The 26,292-nt window shown below is 43.7% G+C and overlaps 1 protein-coding gene across 1 annotated transcript in view; it reads right to left on the bottom strand.

Moving 5' to 3' along the window:
* The window catches only part of SND1 (staphylococcal nuclease and tudor domain containing 1), a 423,196-nt gene extending 406,278 nt beyond the window's left edge, over positions 1–16,918 (bottom strand). The window contains exon 1 of the mRNA XM_042923831.1: positions 16,639–16,918. Within this exon, the coding sequence (XP_042779765.1) occupies positions 16,639–16,716 (78 nt within the window). The 5' untranslated portion in view covers positions 16,717–16,918. The remainder of the gene's footprint in view (positions 1–16,638) is intronic.
* Between the last annotated feature and the right edge of the window lie 9,374 nt (positions 16,919–26,292).

The following is a 26,292-nucleotide window of genomic DNA, read 5'->3' as shown; positions in this document are numbered from 1 at the left end:
CAAAATGTAGAGTAGTATTTTCAGCCAGCATGTGGAGGGGACAGGAAGAAGAGTCTCTACTGCTAATCAACTATAGCTTGAAAGCACTGAACAGTTATGTCACTGCAGCCACCATGGCTACAGACTAGAGAGAAAAATGACTCAGTTGAGTCCCATCATCTTTCAATTGAAACAAAAGAATAAAAAAGGCAGAAGTGAGAAGGGTGCACAGAAAGCCTCTGAAAAAAATTACAGGCCAGAAATCACGGGAGAGCCTGTTAGAAATGCAGACACACCAATTCCACCCAGGACCTACAGAAGCAGAACCTGCATTTCAATAAGATCCTTGAGTGATGGGTATGCACAATAAAGTTATTAATTCCCTGCCTCTTTATCCCCACCCTAACTCCCTGGCTTAGAAACATGTTCTCCAGCAAATTCAGCTTAGACTATCTCCACAAAGAGGCCTTCCAAATCCCCGAACTGGGTCAGAAAGCCTTGCTACGTGTGCTCTCTGACTACACCATACTTCTACTCATGGAATTTATCTCAACACTAAATAGTATAGTTGTTTAGTACTGGCTTTCCTCTCTAAGCTACGAGATCTGTAACGGCAAGGACCAGGTCTATGTTACTCACCCTGATAGCCCCCGAGCCCAAAACAAGACCAGAGACAAAGTCAGCATTCAATAAGTGTTTTTTGAACAAATGAATGGCCCTACTGTGTAAAAAGCACAGTGCCAGATTCTGGAGAGAAGGGACGAGAACAATCAAGACATGGTCCTTGTCCTTAAACAACTCCTAGCTTAGTGGATTTTTGCCAGAGCTAACGAGAGCCAGGATCTCAAGAGCACGTGCCACACGCACAGCTGTTTTCCTATTTCTCTGCCAAATGACAACAGGTAGCCCAAATGTTCTCCAAGGCCTTCCACCCACCCCCTTGGCATGAGCCACAGGCAGGCATGGCCTCACCCAGTCCGCTTCATCCCGTATTCTCCACTGCCGGAGTTCAGTCCCTTGTCCAGCCTTCTCTCTGCCCTCTATATCGCATCTCCAAGTCCTCAGCATCGTTCCATTCTCCCCTAGGAAGCCTGTGCTGCTGCTGAGAACATTTTCCTCAGCACCCCCTTCCCTCAGCAATCCTCTTATTACGTGATGTCGAATTTCCCTTGTTACCTCCTTCAAGAATGTCTTACCTGACTCCTTTCTAACCACTCAATTGATTGTTTCCTGTGAGCTGTCAAGTCTACTCGATTCAACAGAAACCACTCAAACCTATATCCCAGACCACACTGGAGAATCTCCCAATTAACTGTTCAATATTCAATTGCCTTCCCACTTTCCTCAGTCATTTCCCATATCCCCCAAAGGGACACTAAGCAAATGCAGTAATTTCATCTATCATTATATTCTCCATGATTCTTATATTTATTCTTATTTAACAGACAAGCATCTCTCGGTAGATTTACACCCCAAAGTCTATATCCAAATACCTAAGGTAATAAAAACATATTTGAATTCCTTAACTGGTAGCAACGAAAGTAACACTATTTCCTTTTAATCATCAGAGAAGCAACTCACAGAGAAACGTAAGCAGACAGGAAAAGAACACACCATGACAGGGACGGAAGTGCTGAGAGAAGGCACCGGCAAGCTTAGGCCACCATCAAGCCAGCTCACAGCTGCTCACAGCTGTTGGCAGCAGGCTCATAATCCACCCCCCCCACTCTTTCCCACCCTCCCCCCACCACCACCAGATCCCAGTTGGAGTCCAACGCAGCCACTAAAAACATCAAATTCTAGACTCTAGGACTCTGATGAAGCACTGTATTATAGATGTGTTCCTGTGCGGGTCATGGGCAGGGTTAACAATTCCAAGGCCTGTGCCTTCTGAATGTTTTCCACATCCCAACCTGTAACAGTGATTACCAAACAATGATGGACAGGAGCCCTAATCCAAAGATTTGGTTGGGGACTATCAGAAATTTTAAAGCACTAAAAGCACTTTCAAAAGTTACTGATTTGTGGGGGCACCTGGGTGGCTCAGTCGGCTGAGCATTCCAACTTCGGCTCAGGTCATGATCTCACGCTTCGTGGGTTTGAGCCCCGCGTCGGGCTCTGTGTTGACAGTTCAGAGCCTGGAACCTGCTTCAGATTCTGTGTCTCCCTCTCTCTGCCCTTCCTCCACTTGCGCTCTGTTTCTTTCTCTCTCAAAAATAAATAAACATTAAAAAAAATTTTTTTAAGTTACAGATTTGTACTTTTTCTTAAACATTTCAAAATACACACTTCTAGGATATCTGGCCTCAGCCTATCTTACGGGTTTCAATAACTGATGCAGTTTTTCTGTTTCCATACATTTCATATACATGCCCACTCTGCATTTCAGAACTATTGCATACGGATAGTCATATAAGAGGAGGGTTGAAGATCATATGCCTCTTGAACTTCTGTGTGTTCACCACAGGTAGTGGAGGCAACTCCCCAAAGACACAGGCTTCTTCTCTTAAGGAAACCCAAGAAAAAGTTGTTCCTGATCGCAAACAAGACCTCCCCTCCTCTGCGCAGTAACTGAGAGGTGAACCAGCAGTGGCCAAGGTAGGGTGGAGAAGCCTGGGAGTGCATTCCAGGAGCTCCTCAGTTACTGGATCCATCCAGCCCTCATCCCCACTCTGACTCCTTCCTCCTCAGGACCAATGCTCAGAGGAAGGAGGGAAGTACCCCCATGATTCCTGATCCAGCGAGGCAGCGGCCAGAGGGCAGCTCCCGTGGCTGCCATCCCTGACTTCTCACAGCACTGCTGGCATAGTGGCCCTGAGTACAATAGGTCACATCATAGTCCAATGATAAGGAGAGTTAAGAGGGCTGACACTAGAAACAGCTAAATGAAAGCACACCAGAGATCCCGAAATACCCAAGAGAAATGAAGATTAGTACCTTGAGTATTTCTCAGGCTTGTTTCCACGAAGTCCTATGCATTTTTCCTCAGAATGAACTTACAGCAATAGGGATGCCAGCTTATAAAGCAGAATACTCAGCACTATTCAGAGTGAATCATCTCTAAAGGACATCTAATACGTTTATTTTGATTTATATACAGGACTGACTGCAGAACTTAGGATGCACTTCAATTTCTATGCTACCCATGAAAAACATTAATTTTCCCATTTTATTTTCCAGATTTGTTTGGAAACTCTTCCTATTTGAAACGTTCATGGTCAATTTTAGATGTCAAAATAAAGTACAAATCACAAATCTACCATAAACATTTCAGAGTCCTTTATTGCTAAATTAATGCACCATCCCAGGATTCTTATAATTAAAATCCTAGGAAAACTATGATGGGGGATTAAAAATGGAAGTCTCCTATCATCGAACACACCTGGAGATCACCCTACTACCTGCTGGTGGCCCAGCCTAGCCCCTCCATCCTCCAGCACAAGGCACAGATTTGCATACCTCCTCAAGAAGCTAAATAGAAGGTATCTAGCCTATCTGGAATTTCCTTGCATTATCTTCACTGCAGGTACTGCCCCTCCATTTTTATTAAAAACATCCATAATATTCTACATATCCTATGCTAACCATAAAGTCCAGCTCTCTGATTCCCCTCACCTTTGGGGGAGCACACTCTCTAATGAATAACAAAATAAATACAGTTCTTTAACATATAAAGCATAGAAATTTCAAATCCAAGTTTACGGACAGCTCACAGACACAGAGCATCTTTACTTTCAGCAGTACCATCAACCACTTTCAAAAACCAATTTTCTAAGTTCTTGTCCCTCAGATAATCTAAGTCCCAAGCTTCTTATTGTCCCTACATTGGCTTTCAGCTTCTCCTGTTGACAATCAAAGAAACGCATTTTCTACCACACAAGAGACAGAAAAGATACTCTCATCAAGAGCACTGATAAGGGAACACTTAAGAATTAAATGGAAACCAAGCAGTCGAGCCAACAGCCCTATAGCTGCTTGGCCACGTAAAGGAAAGTTATTCCTCCAGAGCTAGAATCTGATGACTGACACTGGGGCAGGGCAGGGCTTACCCAGGCAGGAGCTGGGCCTGTGCCCCACAGAGAGCCTGCGGGAGGTCTCAGGAGATTCTAAAGCTCTCACAAGAGAGGAGTTTAACAAGATAACTGGGCTTTAAAGTAATAGAGGCAACCTCCTGGCCTCTGGGCTGTGAAAGGGCTCACCTGCCAGGAGTAATAACACAAGCAATTACTGCACACAGAATAATAGATCTCAGCAGGATTCCAGGACCCAGGCACTCCAGAGTCCCCCCTTCCACAGAGGGAAGGAAAGGGAGGGAGGGAAAGAATGCACCACTTTTCATGAAGACCTTGGAGAGTCCTATTAGGTAAGCAGATAAATTACACTTGGCATAGTAATTCACTGTTTTGGGTTGTTACCAAAAATAAAAATGCCCCTGGTATTAAAGGCTATAAAACAATGGATTTTCCCTCTCCTGGAACAGAATTCATAAAGTTTAAAAGTTCACTAACCTCCCATCCCAGAGACTAGGAACAAAGACTCAGAGCCTCGCTTCTTGTTCCTTTCTCTACTACAAACTTCCAGCAACGCTTAGTCACTTTAGGCAAGTTGCCTTAACCTTACACATTGCATCCAGATTACTCACAGCTGCTTTCAAGACCATCTGAGTATTCCCACCTGTACTTAGCCATTTCTCCTGCCTTTCATCTCACCCATTTTATTCCTCTGCCTCTGTCAAGACCTGTCACTTTCACCACCTTTCCAGAAAAGATTTTTAAAACAAATGGATATGAAAATATGACATTTGATTTTCCAATGTGTCCATTCTCCAAAAAACATCAATACTTAAATTCACAAGTTCCCCTTTCCACCATAAAACAAAGCTACCTACCTCTATTTAACAGCAACATTTTAATAAGACTGACAACTAAAATTTCATCAGACCAAAGCTTTACCCGGAACCAAGCACATAACCTGAGGTCTCAAGCCTAGGCTGCCTACTCTCCATTAAAGGCTTTCCTTAGCCATGAGACCCTCCCCTCAGCCATCCTAGTTGCTAGATTTACAGAAACACCTACCTTCTGTTTATTTAGGTCTCTGTGAACTTTGTGACCCCACACTCTCCCAGATTTAACTGTTCTTACTAAGCACAGTAAACATCCATTTCATCACTGGAATCACATACTCTGAAGTGAAAAGAGGTGTCACTGATAATTATGCCAAGACAACAGGTGTGAACAGCAAGAGCCCAGGCAGACTGGGATGGAAGCTGCCCTGTCATTACAAAGGTGCCAAGGCCAGGTAAAGGAGCTGTTCCTTGCAAATAACTAATTTATGTTCTTGCTGGGAGACTGGAGGTTTAGGGAACTGGCATAGAGAACCAAAAAACCCCCAAACAAATTTGGATTATTTGGTTCCCCTTGGGGATAAAGAAAATAGAAAATGTTTTACAACGCAGTGAAAAACAGCTATATATACCAGAATTTAATATTTACACACACATAAGAACTGTCCCCTTTCCAATTCTCCTTCAGTCATTCCTATTAAATGAAGAAGAAAGTTCCAGTCTGGTGGCAAGAAGCCTTTAGCACATCTTCATCACTTGTTAAACTTTCTTCATAGCCTTCTGCAAAACACCATACCAAGCTAGAATTTAATAACACTTTGTTTTCATTGTGCATTTTTTAAGGTACTTTCTAGGTATGGCAAGCAACACTGGTTTCCCATTGTCGACAGTGATACTAAGTTTGCTTTAAAAATAATATTTCAGGGGTGCCTGGGTGGCTCAGTGATTTGAGCATCCGACTTCAGCTCAGGTCCTGATCTCACGGTTTCTGAGTTCGAGCCCTGCATCACACTCTGCTGTCAGAGCAGAACCCACTTCAGATCCTCTGTCTCTGTCTCTCTCAATCTCTGCACCTCCCCGCCTTGTGCTCTCTCTCTCTCTCTCAAAAATAAACATTAAAAAGTTTCTTTAATAAAATAATACTCCAATTTTTAGAATAGTTGATTGCCAAAAGATTTTCAAACGAAATAGAAGCAGAGGCAGTGTTCCCATGCCAAAACCATGGTAGGAATACACACACATCTGAAGCCCAGCAAACCTGAGGTAACCCATAACACCAAGGTTGGGATCAGCACTTGACTGAGAGGCTGCCAACACTAACTCCCCTGGTTCAGTCTCTCCAAACAACTCTAAAAATGGCAGTTTCCCCATACAGGATGTGGTCATGCTTACCACCACCTCCCATCCCCACCTTCTCATCCGAGAAGAAAAAGGAGGAAAAGCTGTGTACCAGGCCACAGGAAAGTCAAACCTCCCACATGACCTTGCCTCTCACCTCCTCATGTCATCTGTAGCTCAGTAGCTGCACACTTCCTTAGTCATGGAGCTCTCTAGAACCCAGAAAAAGCAGATGAGGCCAAAGGTCAAAGAGCCTACTCTCCTTTAAATGCCAGGACCTTGGGATGCTTGCATAGCTCAGTCGGTTAAGCATCCGACTTCGGTTGAGGTCATGATCTCGCGGTTCATGAGTTTGAGCCCCGCATCAGGCTCTGTGCTGACAGCTCAGAGCCTGGAGCCTGCTTCCCATTCTGTGCCTCCCTCTCTCTCTGCCCCTCCCCCACTTACACTCTGTGTCTCTCTCTCTCTCAAAAATAAATAAACATTTAAATAAATAAATAAACACCAGGACCTTGAAACAATTGAAGGTCTTCAAGCAAGTAAAAAGGAGTTATTTAATGATCCCCAGGTGGTTAAGCCCTGCCCTCTGCCAAAGAGATAAAATGGTTTTCAAGGATACCCTGGAGAAACAGGACTACCAAACATGCAGTGATTAATGAATAATAAGATATTAAGCTGTATTTTGCCCTAAATTTTATCTAAGATGGTATTTGTAAGAAATAAACAGGTTAAGTTTAAGTAAAGTCCTCCTACAACTACCAAAACCATTAACTGATATTAAAGCGTACCAGCAACTGCACTTCCAGGAATGTATCTTACAGAAATGCCAATAACAAGAACACAAAGATGTAAAAACAACATTCAGTCAGTGTAGCAGTGTTTAGAATCATGAAAAACTTAAAACATACATCAGCAAAAAAGTGGGTAAGTAAATACACCCAAATGATGGAATACTCTGCAACCATTAAAGAATGAGGTAGGATCTATAATGAGATATAATAGATAGCCATGACAATTTTTTTTAAAGTTGCAGGAAACATATATTATCACCCCATTTCTGTTTCTTAAAAAGAGGGAGCATGTATTACATTTCTGCATGAAAAGTTTGGAAACACATTTTCTTAGGGGAATGAGAATGAATGACAGAAAACCGAGAAGGTCAGAGGGAGATTTTTATATTTAATTTACATACTTCTACGCTATTTGAAATCTTATGAGCAGGTTTTAAGTCCAAAACTTAAATACTGGTAATTATTAAATAATTAATGCTAGTTGGCATTCACCTGAACATTCTGAAGGAATTCAGGGATGAACTAGGAAACTGCTGCTCAAAACAAGGAAAAGCCACAAAGGGAATTGTAGATGTAACCCTTAATCATAAGGACTTCAAAGACTTGAGAATTATAAAGAAAATTTTATTTCCATATGAGACAAACAAGTGGAATAAAAAGTAAAAACTGAGACCACCAAAGAGGTCATTTGGGGTTTTACTGAGGTTGTTAACAATGGGGCTTATAAACAAGAAACAGGATAGAGACAAACCAGAAGGCCTAAGTGTGTGGCTCCCAAGGATTACAAAAGCAGAAAGTGAGCAGCACAGAATCATGTTTGTAGAGGACACTAAAGACTTCCAGAGTAATAATGTGCCAAGTTATTGGCGCCAAATTATAGGAAGATCCTAGGAACCTAAGCAAATAAAAGGAAAAGTGGCAGATGAGTGTTAAAATGAGCATATGGCCTAAATCAGGCATAGAAAACAACAACTTCTCAGCTGTCAGTTATGACCCAAGAATATGATCTCGGAGTCACTGTAAACGGACCCCTGAGGATATCAGCCTAATACTGAAGTACAGATTAAAAGCAATGCAAAGTGTCCTGGCAGCCATCAAGATAAGTGCTAAAAAGAAAGCGAAACTAGTATCCTCCCCTCATTAAATTCTGATGTACCCGCCCCCCACACACTATGTTCCTTCTGTCATTTGTGTCCTGCCCCTTCAACTACATACAGAAAAGGAGTTAAACAAGATCAGTGGGTCTCAAATGCCAGTCCCCAGATCCAACCAAAAAACGACTCTTTCAGAAACACTTAGGAGAGGCTTTTAAAAAAAAACAGATTCCCAGGCCACACTCACAGAGATTCTATTTCTGTGCCTCTGAAAGGCCCTTCTAGGTGGTCCTGAAGCATGGATCTGTTCAGGAAATCACTGGGAGGCTTCTCTCTAAATCTACTCTCAGAAAGGATTTAAGAAAGCATACAGTAAAAAATAAATTCAAAAGAAAAGAAACCATGTGAGGAACTACCAAGAACAGATTATGATTCCTATACTTGCACATTAAACAAAGTGGAAAAGATCTGCAAAAGACAATTAGGATCACCTACAGGAAGAAGTTTCAGCCTTGAAGTGTGAAAAAGCTAAGAACCCTACCAAGCCCCCCGAGATTCCTCCAATTAAGAGCAGGGCCAGAATAAACTCTCCCCATGAGCTACAGGTTCCCAGGGTGCCCTCCTCATCTCTACCCTTCTCAATTCAAGACTTACAGCCCCAGGAGAATGTCAGGGTGTTCCAATGCAGAGGTGAGACTGTGTGATTAAAACCCACCGCTGGCATGTTTCTCTAGGTCCCCAACAAGCACTCCCACTAGTCTATCCTGATACCACTACTGAAGCCAGGAACCTCCCTAGCTCATTTCTATCCACCTTCAACCCGGTCCACTATCCAATCACTTAGTCTAATTCAAATTTTAACTCTCGTCTTCCACACTACAAAAACCACATTACCACATTTCATATTTCATAATCTACTGTCTCAAAAAAAAAGAAAAAAAAAAAACAAGCAACAGGAACAGAAAACATGTTTCATGCAGAATAAGCAGCAACTCAGAGTGAAGCCTACCATAAGGTAGATTTCTCAGTTTGGGTTCATCATGCCTAAAAGACATGCATTGTAAGGTTTCTTATACAATCACAGCCTTTGGGACTGTTGGGAGCTTAGAGACAACAGGTTTACCACTTCGTTTAAAAAAGAAAGAGTCTGAGGGGCACCCAAGCGGCTCAGTCAGTTAAGCATCTGACTCTTGATTTCAGCTCAGGTAACGGATCTCAGTTTGTGGTTTGAGCCCTGCGCGAGGCTCTGCACTGACAGCACAGAGCCTACTTGGGATCCTCTCTCCCCCTCTCTGCCCCGTACCCGCTTGCTCGCTCTCGCTCTCTCTTTTGAAATAAATAAGCTAGGAAGGAAAGGAGGGAGGAAGGGAGGGAGACTGAGAGGTGAAATGTCTTACCCCACATCACCCAAGTGGAGAATAGCAGCATCTGGGCTAGAACTTCTATCCCCTGAATCCTAGGCCAACGATCTCTCTTCTCTGCCAGGTTGCTTCCCAGAGACAATGTTAAGAAATTAGTTAATAAATTAATGTTAATAAATTCATATTAATGTTAATAAATTAATAAAGTTTATTAACTTTAAGCACAGATTCTCCAGTCTCCTCAATTCCTCCCCTTACACAGGAGGTTGGTGTTACAAGCCCATCCCAAGGAGACTACTTCCCACACAGAGAGAACCCAAAGCACCTCAAAATGTGTTAAGGCATAAAGAGAGGAGATGATGCCTTAAATCACTCGTCATAAGCTTGTAAACGGAGACAATGTGCCAAGTCCAGTTTATATCACTGACTGAACATCTCAAAAATGACATGTGAAAATGTCACCTAAATTTTCATATTATGTTCACCTAGAAGTTGTTTTCCTTCCTAATTTTGAAAAAATGCCAACAGAAACCACTGTTTTTTTCCCCAAACATCAGAGCTAAGTGTAAAAAACATTAGTGTATCATATTGAGTCTCACTGAAAGTGAAATCCCACAACACTCCATCTGCATCAAATGTTCACAACCTGTGATTCTGCATTAATTTGTGCTGTAAAAACAAAAAGCATATGTCAGTCTCCCAAGAGAGTAATTAGCAACAGAAACTGGGTGTCTATCCATTTCCCAACAAGAAATAAGAGGAAAAGCTACATTAAGCCCCTTAAGAGTTGAATCCCTTCATTCCTTGTCCTGAATAAGACAAAGAATTTCCTACAATATTTACTAGCTATGCTGTTCCTGGGAGAAATGAAATAAAATAAATCCAAAGACCAGATTCCAAAGAATATCTACTGCACCCCCTGCTAGAACCACACCTGTCAGCTAGACCGCTAACCCACTGGAAAGTGGGTACACAAAAGGCCTTGGAACCTTCACTCATTTCCCAAATTTCACCCTCCAAGTAAACTGAGGCATAGACTCCACCAAATCATTTGCCCATTTAGGGGTGCCTGGGTGGCTCAGTCGGTTAAGCATCCGACTTCAGCTCAGGTCATGATCTCACAGTTCGTGGGTTCAAGCCCCACATCAGGCTCTGTGCTGACAGCTTGCTCAGAGCCTGGAGCCTGCTTCGGATTCTGTGTCTCCTTCTCTCTCTGCCCCCTCCCCTGCTCATGCTTTGTCTTACTCTGTTTCTCAAAAATAAATAAATGTAAAAAAAAAAATTTTTTTTAAATCATTTGCCCATTTATTACCAGCACCGATCACCACCAAACCTTAGGAGTCTTCCCTCATGATAATAAGCCACACTGTGCATGAGCTAGTTCCTTTCTGACCATTAGTTTGAGCTCTGAAGCACGCTACTCTGTGCTTCACCATCACTGTTCCTTACAGCTTGCTAGGTTAAAAGTGGTGCCAGAGGGGGGCAACTAGGTGGCTCAGTCGGTTAAATGTACGACTTCAGCTCGACTTCTTAGTTTGTGAGTTCAAGCCCTGCATTGGGCTCTGTGCTGACAGCTCAGAGCCTGCAGCCTGTTTCAGATTCTGTCTCTGATTCTCTCTGCCTCTCCCCCACTTGTGCTCTCTCTGTCTCTAAGATAAATAAACATTAAAAAAAATTTTTTTTAAAAAGTACTGCCAGAGGCCAGAGCAGCAGACTATTCCATGTAGCAATAAAATGCTAACAGAAATATAAACAAGGACAAGTTCTGCATGCTATTTAACTCTCATTGAGCCTGCTCTTGGCATTTATCTTTTCAGCTAAGTACCTTTCGTTGAAAGATGGTAACCTTAGGAATACACAGGACTGGCTGACCGGAAGTCAAAAAAGCTTAGTCTTGGCCCCTTAAGAGACATGACTATGACCAACAGCAATTTTTTTTTTTATCAGTTCTCCACTGTTTACATGTATTTAGTGAAGTTAATGTCAGATACTGATCTCACCAAGGTACCAGAACAACCACCTGCGCTGTTTTTGCCTTCTATCACCTTAAAACACAAATGAATAGCTCACGTTAAACCCATACCACTTATGTGGCACCCTGAACTTGAAGAAATTAAAGAGATACTACAAAAATACTGAAGATAAACATCCATGGGGACCCTACAGCTTTTGCACTTGCTGTTCTCTCTACCAAGAACACCCTTCTCCTACGGTTGATTCTTTGTTGTCCATCAGATCTCAGCACAAATGCTGACGAACAGCATTTTTTTAACCTTTCCTAAACACCTTATCTAACGGAGCCACTCCTTCTCTTAGTCCCAACCACCCCGTCCCATTCCCCTACCTGAAATCACTCTCTCATAATATCGTGCATTTCTTGTTTACTTGTTTATTGTCTGTCTCCTTCATAAACCATAAGGGCAGGAATCTGGTCTACTTTTTACTACTGTTTCTCCAATACCCACACAAAGCTAGATGCACAATTTGTTCAAGAAAGAAAGGAAGTATGATTGCTCATCATTCTGTACCATTAGTTAGTACATGGCAGCAGCCACTGTTAGCATGACTAGAGCCAGCTGGATGCTTCCTTTTCATACAGAAAAAAAATGACAGAAAACATTTAAGATACAGTAAAAACTTAGTACTCTTTTACTCGCAATCTTGATTGGAAGCCACCATGCTCACCTGCTGAGATGTGGGCAATTTTAAGACTATAGGGGGGCGCCTGGGTGGCGCAGTCGGTTAAGCGTCCGACTTCAGCCAGGTCACAATCTCGCGGTCCGTGAGTTCGAGCCCCGCATCAGGCTCTGGGCTGATGGCTCGGAGCCTGGAGCCTGTTTCCGATTCTGTGTCTCCCTCTCTCTCTGCCCCTCCCCCGTTCATGCTCTGTCTCTCTCTGTCCCAAAAATAAATAAAAAACGTTGAAAAAAAAATTAAAAAAAAAAAAAAAAGACTATAGGGAAAAGCCTGCCATCCTATTCTACCTAGTTCTTTGCAAATGGCTCTACTAAAATATTATTCAGCCACCTTGTCCCTTTGAGTAGCACAATAAGACTATTTTAAGTAGCTTAGGAAAGATGTGTTTTTTTTTTTTCTTTCAGTCTGCATGAGCTAAGTGCACGTAGGAAGGAGCAGATCAACGGACTACTACTTTTGTCCCCACTACACTCTGGAAAGACACATACTTCTTAGTTCAGAAACCTAAGATCTAAATTACAGACAGCATTTCCTACAAGCTGTACACTGGAGAAATTTCCACTAAGCTACTCACCAGGAAGCCTACCTCCCACTTTAGAACAACCTGGCAGCACAATTCCCATTGAAGGAGGAAACTTGTGGCCATCTTCTCCTTTGGATGACCCTCTGCCTTAGTCGTCCAGTGAGAATCTTGGTTCTTAGCACAAAACCAAAGACTGGCAGAGGGATTCCTTTCTCCTTAGGCAATTACATGAGGTGGGGTGAAATGCACTGAGCTTTCGCACTGTCCTCTCTCTGGCCTTTTACACCATAAGCAGGTGCAGATATGCTGCTTCCATAGCCACTTCTGCTAAGCACACAGCTTCAAGAACCATGGCAGACTCACTCTGCTGTCCTGAAAGCAATCCATGTGCTCCTGCTTGGAAAGACACACAAACACAAGTTAGATGGGGAAATTAGGGTGAAAAGACATAGAAAAGGGCTCTAACCTCAAAACAGAAAAGAAATCAGGTGCATAAAACCAGAGAAAACAGCCATCTCTAATAGCTGCTAAGTGTGGTGACCAAATTCTATACTAAGTACCCCAAGACTTCTCTCAACCTCATCCATTTAACATGTGCTGAAAATAATCTGCTGAGATAACAGAAAGTCTAGCATATCATTCAAAGAAATCCAGAGTTAGAATCTTTCAGGATTTTGAGAAAACAGTATCTGACTTGACAAAGACATTTACTTTTCCAGGTTATATTTTGTCTGCCCACACACCTGCCAGTCTCATCCCAACTCAAGAAATATAAATCCACCTTCAGTTTTTCCATCATCCTGCCTTTTCAGTAACAGAACAGCTCCAAAATGCTTGTGTCAACTTACTGCCCACTTCCTCCTTAAACACATTCCAGAACCAACTCTGTTTCTGTCCCCTTGCTCCCACTCTCAGAGCAGACAGAGCCTCTACCTTCGCCATCGTTTTTAAAAACTGGTCAAGGGGCGCCTGGGTGGCGCAGTCGGTTAAGCGTCCGACTTCAGCCAGGTCACGATCTCGCGGTCCGTGAGTTCGAGCCCCGCGTCAGGCTCTGGGCTGATGGCTCGGAGCCTGGAGCCTGTTTCCGATTCTGTGTCTCCCTCTCTCTCTGCCCCTCCCCAGTTCATGCTCTGTCTCTCTCTGTCCCAAAAATAAATAAAAAAATGTTGAAAAAAAAAATTAAAAAAAAAAAATAAAAAATAAAAACTGGTCAAATGCAAAGATTTTTTTTTACAACTTGATTCCCAAGTTCATTCTTCTTTAACCTTAAAAAAGTAACAAAGGACTTACTAGAAACTTGCACCTTCCGTGGCCCTATAATCCGAGTTTTGCCCCCTCAAACAGAGGAAGGACTTTTCCTCTTCACTGCAGCAAAGCTCATCCCTAGACCATTTCAGACCTGCAACTCGGCCCGAGTGCAGACACATGTGGAGGGCTCACCCTGAAAAGCACACCTCTGGTTAGTCAGTGTTCCGGTTTCCAGCCTTCTCCCAGTGGCAGTAACTACTATTTTCCAATTCTTCAAACTATTATTTCCTTCTCACTTTCCTGTCACAGAGCTCCATCTTCCTTTCTGGACTTCTTACAAAGCAGTTCCTAGTACCACTGGAAATGATGACTCTCCAGGAAAATAAAACTTTGCTTAGCAGAAGAGCTTCACACAGAGCAATTTTCCAGTGGTCGATTTTTCATTCCAGAGAAGGCTTCTACACCTGGCATAAATCGGCCAGTCACTCTGCAGTTCATCCAGCTTCCCTCCCCTAATCCCTACTTCAACTCACCCACCCATCCCTGCAGTTTGGTCACAGGAAAAAAAAAAAAAAAAAAAACAAAAACAGCAGTATAGACTACTCAATGGCTGAATTTTAAAAGCTTCCTCCCAAATAAATAAATAAATAAATAAAAATAAAAGCTTCCTCCCAGATTCAAATGTGTCTTCCACACTACTCTCCTAAGCACATAATGAAGCCTCTGACCACAATAACAGCTCGAGGATAAGGCAAGGAGTAACATCTAATCTTTCCTTAACTTGATTACAGTCAGCTTCACTTTCCTGCAATTTTGTGGTCATACATCACTGGCCCCACCCTCCACATTATAAAGTCTTGCCCTGGAGGCAGAAGCAGCATAGCATGTCAAACAGTACATGCTTTGGTAGACAGGCCTGGGTTCAAGTCTCATCTCTGCCTCTTATTACCAATAAAAAGTGCCTGTCCTTGTGTGAACTAGTCTTTCTAAACCTCAGATTACACATCTGTAAAATGCAGCCAAAAATGCTGTCTACTTGTTAGGTGTTACAAATGAAATAATATAAACAGGACACTCAGCACAAGACGTGACCCTTAATAAACAAGTGATGTTGATATTCAGTATCCATGGGGGTAATCTGTCAGGCATGGTCACCTCATAGAATCCAGATACCCTGGAAGCCTCTAGCATTGGTAGAAACAAAAACATGTTCAGCCTCATTCCCACGCCACAGATGAGAGGGACCTTTAAGAAAAGTTCAAGCCTTAGCAAAGGAAAACACTCAGATCCACTCAATGCTGCCAATCGCACCACCAGACAGCCAAGCAATGCTGTGTCCTTATGGTGAAGGGAAAGATCAGTGCAAATGAAAAAGCTAATTTAAAAGGATCTACTCATGGGTCAGATCAATATTTCAAAGAAGGGAAAATATGTGAACCTTGGAAATTCCCTTCTCAATCAGTTTCTAATAAATTCTGACTCTCCAATTATGTATAAAGGGGGAAACAATACTGAAAACCTTGGAAATTTCAACTGGTGGCAGAATATCACCCAAGAAATGAACACATGAGAATCAGGCTGGAGAGAAAAATCTCAAAATCTAATTTTTACACACACACACACAACATGCAAGCTAAAGAACATTTTAACCCTGACAATGAGCCAAGAAAACAAAATGTTTTTTAAACTTCCTGCAACTACAAAAAACTGTGGAGCTTTGGGTGCAAATGTCACAAAGAATATCTGTTGTTCCAGAAGGAAGTCAGTATTGAAGTCTGAAATGAAATCTATTAGTCTGTGGTCATCACAAATGGAAAATCTGTTAACCAAGAAATGTCAAGTTCCTGGATTTGGGAGCATTTGGGAGAGAAAAGAGGAGACAAGTGACAATAAGAATTTATACTACAAAATTATCATGGAGTTGGCAGTAAATTTTTAAAAATGAGCCTTGCAGGGTTTTAAATTCAAAATTCAAGAATTTAGAGAGTGAGGGTATATAAAAATCAGGCAGAATCAAGTGTTACCGCGGTGGACTGGGAATCCGAACACTTGGGGCTCTGGTCCTGGCCCTAATCCAAGCCACCACCATGCGATGACCTTAGGCAAGTCACTGCCCTCTTCAAACCAGTCTCCTTAGGCGTAAGAGGTGGAGGAACAATAATGATCTCTAAGATTTCTACTGGCCTAACATTTAAGGGTCAAAGGGAGAGGGAACACAAATACTAAAAGCTCTTGGGATTGCACACTTGACACCAGAGGTGGAGAGAAAAAGACGGAATATGAGGGCCAAAGAGCCAGAAAACTTGGGAGTTAAGTGAGCGTCGGTGGAAACTGAAAATCTTCAAGATGGCCAAGTGCTTAGTTTCAGAGAAGAGCGGATGTCAGGATCTCGAAAAGCTGCAAACTGCTCAGCAGATGTCAAAACAAACAGAAGAACGGGGGGATGGGAGGGCAGATATCAATTTATTATCTCCGTTAATCAATTAAGTAATCGATCTGTCCTAGTAAACAGCAGATCTGAATGCCGCGACCACGGAAATCACTGTGACCCCTGATGCCAGGGTGTCCGGGAAGCAAAGTACCAAGGGGAGACCGTGTCGGGTTCCGTCTAGGAAGGGAATTCCGAGAATGGGTGAAAAGTGAGAAAAGGGGTAGAAGAAGGGATCTAGGAGACCACGCAGACTGGCGGAAGGGGAAGAAGAGCCAGCGCCAAAACCCGCCCGGAGGCGGGCGGTGGGGTCAGTGTCCGGGTCCCCGCTCTCACCATCTTGACGATGCCCCGCTGCACGGTGGGGACCGCGGGTCCCCCGGAGGTGCCGCCGCTCTGCGCGGAGGAGGCCATGTGTAGAGATAGAAAGGCAGCAAGTAAGGCGGTGGGCCGGCTTGGAGGTGTCAATGTGGGTGTCGGTGTTGGTGGGAGGCCGCCGCGGCAGGGAGCTGGCAGGCGACGGGTTTCGGGCAATGGACGGCACGGACGCGGCAGGCGCTCACAAGAGCAGCAGCGGGACTGAGAGCGAAAGAGGGGACGCGTTCTCCGCCGCCGCCACACGTTCTACTCGCCGCGCAAGCGTGCCAGAGCGCCACCGCCCTCCAGCCAATTAGCACCCAGAGCCCGCCGGACCTCAAGCCAATAGGCACCCTGATCCCGGAGCCCCGCCCCTTAGTCCCAAAACGGGTGGCAAGCTCCAGGAAGCGCTGAAAGAGCTGATTTGCGGTGACGGGTTATGTATGAGGCGGGACTTCCGGGGCAGCCGTAGTAGGTAGTGTCGGGAGGTGTAGTGGGAAGGAAAGGACACGTCAGCATCTGGCCGCGGGGCGCGGGGGGCCATGGGAGCACCGGGGGCGGGGACAGCCTCTCCTTCCAGTCTAGTCCCGCCCATTGCGCCCCGCCCCGCGGGCCAGCGGGGAGCCCACGTGTACTGCTGAGTTCCAGGAGGGCGCACCCGGATTGGGGACCGCGGTTTGGGGAATCCGGAGCCAAGGAGGCGAGGATCTGAACAATCTCCGTACAGGCTGCACACCTAATTCCGACATTTTACGTCAGCTAAAAGTGTGGGGAGGACTTGGAAAAGTCTGAGCATCGTTAAATCTGCGGATGCTGGCGTTGACGGAACGCGGCCAGGCACCCTTCCTGTAGTTGGGAGTGTATCTCTCTCGTGTTTGTGTCGCAGGTGTCGGCACTTGCAAGGTTCTCGATTAATGTTGGGGGAGGGGGGGAGGATAGATCTCTCTTAGGCGGTGATGTGCCCTGTGCACGGGAGAGAATGGCCCTCGTTTTCGGGCTCTTCTCAGCTTCGCCAATGAAGGTTAGGGAAAGCCATGGTACAAGCTCTCCCTGGGCCTAGAGGAGGCAGTCCCCTTGATCGCTTGTGAAGATCCATGCCGGTTCCAACCACCTGATCCCATCCCTTAACCTGGCCCTAGTCTCTTCTAAATAAAGAGATTGGGGGAGAGGCGTGCGGAGCAAGGACATACAAATGTTTAAGTGAATGTTTAAAGGCAACTAATAATCCGTCAAGTGCTCACTACGTGGAGCCAAGGACCTTATGCTGTTTAATCTTAATCTTCAAACCTGGCTCCGCATTGAGGATACCACTTCACCTGTAGCTCTTTTGAGAAGAGGTTGTCTATACTTCCACACTTCACATATCCCAGTGGGGCCACCAATCTTCCTAGATCCTTAGTGCTGCCCTTTCCATACCATTAACTTGCTACCCTCTCCAGAAAAACAACAACAACTTTGTGAAGGCTCATTCCACCAGATTTATACCACTCTTACCTCATTAAGGCTCTTGTCTTCTCTGCCTTAACTGCCACCTTGTCATTCGTTGAAATCAACACCTGGCGCATGCTTCTCCACCCGGTGATCCTGAATGATTTCAACATTTATGAGCCTGACTTGTCCAATACCCTGGCCTCTCAGCTCCTTTACCTCATCTTCAGTGAACTTCACCTCTGTACACCCCGTTTAGCCACCCTATTCAGTACAGATAAAGTATGGCAATTGTTCCATAGCTGAAATTGTGAACTCCAAGATACCCCATTCTCTGATCATAATTGCTGTCCTTTCTACTTTCTCACTTAGTTACTTCTCTTACACCTTGTCTTATCTATTGCTGCATAACAATTTACCCCAAAACTTAGGTATTAAACAATGATCATTTATAATCTCTGCGTGGCTTAGCTGAATACCTTTGCCTCGAGGTCTTTCACAAGGCGGTAATCAAGGTATCATCGGGAGTTGGGTTCTCATGCAGGTCTGTTAGCTGACAGAGGCTCTACTTCCAAATTCATTCACATGGTCATTGGCAGGATTCAGTTCCTCAAGAGCATGGGACTGAGGGCCTCAGTTCCTTGTTAGTGGGCCTCTCCATAGGGCAGCTCACCTGGTAGCTGGTTTCTATCAGAGCAGGCAAGTGAGAGAGCAAGAGAAGACAAGCAAGCCAGAGTCTTTTTGAACCTAATCTCAGAAGTAACATCCCGTCGCTTTTGCTGCTTTTGCTGTATGCTGTTCCTTAGAAAAGTCATTTGGTTCAGCCTACTCTCAAGGGGAGAGGATTATCCAGGGGCATAAATACTAGGAGGCAGCATCACTGGGGATCATCTTAGAGGCTGCCGATCACACACTATTACTTAATTTTACATAGAATTCAAAGTCCCTGAACCTGTCTATCTTTGTAATCTGTTCCCTTTTGCTTTCTCCTGGATCCTTGGTTAGACTCTTGTCATTTTGCTCTCTCTTCTCAGTGTCCTCATCTCTAATTCCCATTGTCTTCCATCCGACCTACCTGTCACAACTCCAATTCTAGATCCTTCTGCCTTCTCCAAACCTACCACTTAGCTACAGAAAACACACAAATGCGCACATTAGTGCCACAGTGAATTCATGGGCCCTCCCACATTGCCTGGAGTTCTGTTTCCTCAGTCACTTTGGTCGCTAGGTCTGGTTGCTGCTGTTGTTCAGTTTATTTTTTGAGAGCAGTTTTAGGTTTAAAGCAGTAGTAAGGGAAAGGTAGAGATTTCCCATATGCTCCCAGACCATACACATGCATAGCCTCCGCCATTATCAATACCCCTCACCGGAGTGGTGCACTTTCTACAGTGGATGAACCTATGCTGACACATAACAATCACCCAGAGGACATAATTTACATTAGGGTTCACTCTTGATGTACATTCTGTGGGTTTGGACAAATGTATAATGACATATGGACTTTTATGATGTCATGCAGAGTAGTTTCACTGCCCTAAAAATCAGTGAGTCTGGAGGGAGAGGGAGGTTGCAAATATATATATATTAAAAAATAAAATAAGGGGCACCTGGGTGGCTCAGTCAGTTAAGCGTCCGACTCTCGATTTTGGCTCAGGTCATGATCTCACAGTTCATGAGATTGAGCCCCACGTCGAGCTCTGTGCTGACAGTGCAGAGCCTGCTTGGGATTCTCTGAAAGTAAATAAATGAACTTAAAAATAAAATAAATAGCAGTGAGTCTGTTTTAAACCTTCTCTATTTCCCTTTTAACTCCCAACTCCACTGGCTCCTGCACTCTCAGATAGTGATAGGCCTTCTACTTGAGAGAGAATAAAAGCCATCAAGAACTGCCTCCATTTCCCACACCAAATCTGAAACCTTACCTTTTTTCTCATCCCTCTCCTTCTTCCTCATTACAAAGAAAAACGTCCCCCTACTGCTTAGGCTAACCCCTCTATCTATGTTCTGGATCCACCCCCCCTCCACCTTGTCAAGAACTCTCTTAATAGATAATTCTCTCTCCTGTTTTTACAGCTTCTCAGTTTATCTGGATTCTTCTTATTAGCATTTAAATATTCTCCCAATTTCTTGCATAGTGAAAATAATTAAATAAATCTTCCCTTTCTCCACGTCCCTCTTTCGATAGCTCTCCTCCTCCCTTCACAGACAAACCCTCTCTGTGAAATTCTTTGTTGCTTTCTATATCCTCACCCTGCATTCAATTGTCAGCACACTGGCACTCTGACTATTGCTCTTATCAATTTACTGAAACTGTTCTCTCCAAGGTCAATACTGACCTCCTCCTTCTCGCACCTCACACCTCCTCCGTAACATGTGACACTATTTGCTCCTCCAAATGCCTTTTTCCTTCCCACATTCCTTGTATTCCTCCCATCTATCTAGCTGCTCCTCCTCATCGCCATTGTGAATGATTTCTTTTGCTTCTACTTGATATTGATGTTCCTCTGGGTTCTTCTCAAAGCGTCTTCCTTTCTCATTTGAAACATTCCTGGGGCACCTGGGTGGCTTAGTTGGTTGAGCATCCAACTTCAGCTCAGGCCGTGACCTCATGGTTCGTGAGTTCAAGCCCTGCGTCAGGCTCTGGGCAGACAGCTCTGGGCAGATTTATGTCTCCCTCTCCAACTGCCCGCCCCCCCCCCTTTCAAAAATAAATAATCATTGAAACATTCTTCCTAAGACATCTTAGCCACTCCCCTGGCTGCATGCTAAGGATTCCTAAATATAGGTATATAGCTCCTGTCTAAATCTTTCTTCAGCTGCAGATCCTATGTTCAATAATAATAACCTAGCACCTTGGGAATTCAAATTCAACATGTCTCACAAGAAACTCATTATCTTTCCTCTCAAACCTGCTCTTCCCTAGTACGTGTCACAGCCCCAATAATGACACCAGAAGTTACCCAGTTGCAAACCAGAAATCTGGAGATCATCAGTGACACCTCCCCTTTCTCATTCCTCACTTCCTAGTCAACCTCTGAAATGTTAGATCCACAGCGGCACAGTCAAGCACACAGGCCCCAGAAACTGACCACCTGGGTTCACATCCCAACATTGTATAACCTTGAGTAAGTTATATGTATCTCTGTTCGATGGCTGTATCCTCTGTCAAATAAAGATGATAATAGGACCTTCTTCCTAGGGTTGTTCTGGTCTTGAAGATTATATGAATTAGTAAATGTTAAACACATAGAACACTGTCTGGATCATCTCTGTGTTAAACTTTTATGATGATTATTTAATATATCCTATTGCTTAAACTTGGCTTATTTTTACCTGAACTACTACTGCACCAGGCTTATCCTAGAGATCCCCGATGCCAGTCTTCCCTACCTATACCCCATCCATTCTTCCTATGGTAGTCAAAGTGGCATTTCTAAAATGCAGATCTGCTCATTTCTCTTCTCCTTGATTCCCTCATGTGATTTATTCACCCCAGATCTCCTGTCACAGCTCTACCCTTCAAACAGCTAACAGACCAAGTGAACTTGGTTTTGGTCTTTCAAGGAAACACTTGTCTCCAGGCCTTTGCACATACTTTTGTGTCTGCCTGGATCGCTCTTTCCACCCCTTTGTCCTCCTCTCCACCCTTCTCACTCCACGTGACTACCACCTCCATATCCTTCAACTTCCTACTTGGAAACTATTCTTCCCTTTCTCCCCTGAAAGGCATTGAGAAGATGACAGGTTTAGTTCTCTTGCCTCCTATTTTTGGTTTATCAAAGCACTTATCAGATTGGAACGTAATTGTCTCTTTGCCCTCTAAAATGTCATCAGACTCAGTCTGATTTATTGACAGTGGAATCCCCAGCCCAATGTCTGGGAATTCAACATAGCTGGTCGGCCAATATTTGTTAATAAATGAATGACACCAAAGTATTATCATGTTGATTTTACCTATAAGGAGCTAGAGCCTCATGGAGGATGTTTGTTGAAGGTCACAGAGCAAGTAAGTGGCAGAGAAGGGATTTGACACCAGTTCTTGTGACTCTAAAGCTCATGCTCACTTTGCCTTTACAGGAAGGAAAGAGACTTTGATCTTCCTTAGAAGTAGATTCTGGTCACTTCTGTGCCTGGGCAGCATTAGACCAGAGGCAGTGGGTGAACGCAGTACCGAGCAGGTGTAGAGGTGAGAAATCCTCACCTTCTCTCAAGAAAGTTGATAGAGGAGCATTTGCTGTTTTAGAAACATGGTAGAGATTGAATCTCTGGTTTCCCCTAGTGTCATATAGTGAGGCTCCTGGTCCTAACGGTGCACCCCAACCCCTTGCTTGGAACTAAGCCTGGGGCACCTGAGCCACCTCTCTCAGTCATGTAGCAGCTCCTTGAAAAAGGATCAAAAGTCAGATGCAAGCAGATGGGGTAAAAGGCCAGAGTACAAACTTCCTTCCGTCTAAAAGCCCCCATTTCCACCTCCCCGCAGAAACACCTGCTGTAAGATGTCTCTAGGTGGCCCTGGCCCCAGACAGGGGTCAGGCATTTTATATCATGGCTGCTCTGAATGTATTTTATTTTTTAAAGGATCTAGTATGTTTGTGAATTTTGTGTATACTGGCAAGATTTTGAAAAGGTATTTAATTTTGTAATGTTTACCAATGATTTATTTACAAGCTATTCACTCAAATAAGTGGAGCCACTTGCAAAAAAGAGAGAAAGAGACTTTGAAATCCTTAAAGGTAACTCCTGTGTGGTGCACGCGGCACACACACACACACACACACACACACACACACACAGAGTCTAGAGACAGACAAGACTCATTTAAACAAACAAACAAAACACCCTGCTTCCTGTATTCCTTCGAGAGCAAATTTAGGAAATATATCCTGGTAGTAATATTAGTCAAAATATATCAAGCACTAAACATAAGCACCAGACTTTATACTAGGGGAGGGGAAATAAATAAATAAATAAATAAATAAATAAATAACAACAGACTTTGTGCTAAATGCTTTTATCTAGGACACCTAGTTGGCTCAGTCGGTTAAACATCCAACTTCGGCTCAGGTCATGATCTCTCAGTTCGTGGGTCCAAGCCCCGCATCAGGCTCTGTGCTGACAGATCAGAGCCTAGAGCCTGCATTGGACTCTGTGTCTCTCTCTCTGCCCCCACCCCTTCCTCTGTCTCTCTCTGTCTCTCAAAAATAAATAAACATTGAAAAATTTTTAAAAATAAATAAATGCTTTTATCTGCCTCACATGTTTTAATCTGTAGACCAGCCCTTTGAAATGGATATGATCAATCTCTTTCTACAAAGGACATAATGCTTAGAAAAGGTAAGCAGCCAACTTTAGGTCAATTACAAATAAGGGATGGATCAAAATTTGAACCCAGAACTTTCTGACCATAGTCTGCTGTTAACTATGTAACCAACCGACTTCTAAGGTGACCAAGCATGCCCTCCTCCTGCACTTGTAGGATCTGGAGGCTGGGCAAAGAAGGAGTTTTCAACTCTCCAGTAACCTTCCTTGAGGGAAACAGGAGAAATCTCAGCACTAGAGTAACCCTGCCTCCATTCTCCCTGATGCACCTCCAACTTCAACCCATCATCCACACTGTTACCTGGTATTCTTTCAAAACGCAAATCCCAGTGGCGCTTGGGTGGCTCAGTATCTGGGTTGAGTGTCAGACCTCAGGTCAGGTCATGATCTCGCAGTTCATGAGTTCAAGCCTCAAGTTTGAGCCCCGTGTTGGGTTCTGTGCTGACAGCTCAGAGTCTGGAGCCTGCTTCAGATTCTTTGTCTCCCTCCCTCTCTGCCCCTCCCCTGCTTGTGCTCTCTCTCTCAAAAATAAACATTAAAAATGAAAAATAAATGAAATAAAATGCAAATCCCAGTGACACAGAAACCCTCCTCAACACTGCAGTGGCTCCCTTTCTGTTTCAGGGTACTTTCAACCCCACAGCATAGCACATGAGGCCCTTATAATCTGGCCCTGATCTGCTTTTCTTCCTTCTCTTCCTTCTCTTCCTTTTCTCCGCCTCTTTGTTTTGTATGTTTATTGTGGAAGGAATTGTGTCTCCCCCAGATTCATACGTTGAAGCCTAAACCCCTGGTGTGACTGAATTTGGAGATAGGGACTTTATGGAAGGAATTAGTGTGAAGTGAAGTCGAAAGAATAAGGCCCTCATCTCATAGGATTCGTGTCCTTTTAAGAAGAAAAAGAGACTAGAGGCCCCGGGGTAGCCCAGTGGGTTAAGTGTCTGACTTTAGCCCAGGTCATGATCTCATGGTTTGTGAGTTCAAGCCCTGCGTCGGGCTTTGTGCTTGGAGCCCGGAGACTGCTTCAGATTCTGTGTCTCCCCCTCTCTCTCTGCCCCTCCCCCACTCATATGCACACGCTCTCTCTCTCAAAAATAAATAAACGTTAAAAAAAAAAAAAAAAAAAAGAGGAAGAAGAGGAAGAGACCAGATCTCTTTCTTTCTCCCTGCAGGCGCACAGAGGAAAGACCATTGGAGGGCACAGGGAGAAGATGGCCGTCTGCAAGCCAGAAGGAGACTTCTCACCAGACAACTCTGACACCTTAATCTTGGACTTCTAGCCTCCAGAGTTATGAGAACATGTTTCTGGTTTTTAAGCCACCCATTTTGTAGTATGTTGTTATGGCAGTCCAAACTGACCGGTACAAAGTTTCACTGTATGTTTACTTAAAAGAAAAGCCTCCAAACCCAAGTTGTCCAGATCAGCCCTGATCAGAAGAACTTTCTGCGATGATGGAAATATTCTGTATATGCTCTGCCCAACACAGTAGTCACCAGCTACACGTGGCTAATGAGCACTTGAAATTCAGCCAGTGCAGGGGCACCTGGGTGGCTCAGTCGGTTGAGCGTCTGACTTCAGCTCAGGTCATGATCTCACAATTTGAGCTCAAGCCCCACATCGGGCTGTGTGCTGACAACTCAGAGCCTGGAGCCTGCTTCACATTCTGTGCCTCCCTCTCTCTGCCCCTCCCCCCGCTCACACTCCGTCTCTGTCTCTCTCTCAAAAATAAATAAACATTAAAAAAAAAGAAAGAAAGAAATTCAGCTAATGCAACTGAGGAGCTGAGTTTTTATTGTTATTTAAGTTCAATTAATTTAAGTTTAAATAACTCCATGAGGCTAGTGACTAATGTATTATTACACTGCACTAGTGTAGGTGATTGACCTTGAATCTTGATTACACTTGAATATCTGATGCCATAATTTTCTATATAAGTTTTTAAATTAAGTGATTTCTATATTCCTTGTGTAGTCCAAACATGATTAAAATGCTTAAGGCACCCTTAAAAAAAAAAAACTTAAGAAACAACAAAATAAGTTTATAACATTAAAAGTACAACTTAAGTCCTGTTTGAAAAAAGGAAGAAAGAAAGAAAGAAAGAAAGAGAAATTATCCTGTGCTTGAGACTTAGACATTATTTCTCAAACTTTACAAACCTTAGGACAAAATTCCTATCAACTTAAGAAAGATCATGTGCGCTTCCCAATTTGCCCTGTCTATATAGTAAGTCAATGTCAAGGATTTCAAAAGATGTAATACACATTTATGCAACTATATTAATTCTTTGGGCAAAAGTTACAAAATTTCAGTTAGTGCATGAACTTTGTACCCTGTTTTGTTGTCATGTAATGGCAAGACCAACATTAATTCCATTTTCCCAAATGCCATTAATCAACGCCTCTGGGTTCTCAGCAGCCTTAGATAATTGTATATTGATTTTTTTCCTGCTACAGCCATCATTTTAACCACTGTTGAGTTTTGTCACCTTGGACCTCCCTGCCCTACTCAAACCTCTAAGAAAAAAAGCATAAGGACCGTCCCAGAGGGGCCATCTTTATCACAGAGCAGCTTGCTGCTCTGAATCTGTCTCCTCCCTGCAACCTGAGATGGTCAAGCAGGGATGGAACCCAAGGATTCCTCTTCTCTGTCCTCAAGTCCTGGAGTCTCTGGCTAGCCAACTCAAGAGTTAGGAACATTCGAGCAAGTCATAGCAAACTAGAGGAACCATAGATTAAGCGTATACTTTTTTCTTTCACAGATCAAGAGGTTGGAGGTTATTTGTTTAGAGGCTCAACCATCTCAGGGTGGTATCTTTGTAATCCTGTTAGCTTTTCCCTTGTGGTTGCAAAATAGCTGCTTCAGGTCCAGACACTGTGAGAAGAAGG

The sequence above is a fragment of the Panthera leo genome, chromosome A2 (genome assembly GCF_018350215.1).
Source record: "Panthera leo isolate Ple1 chromosome A2, P.leo_Ple1_pat1.1, whole genome shotgun sequence".
Lineage (NCBI taxonomy): Eukaryota > Metazoa > Chordata > Mammalia > Carnivora > Felidae > Panthera > Panthera leo.
Note: the sequence above shows the minus strand (reverse complement) of the source record. Positions and strands in the feature narration are given on the sequence as shown.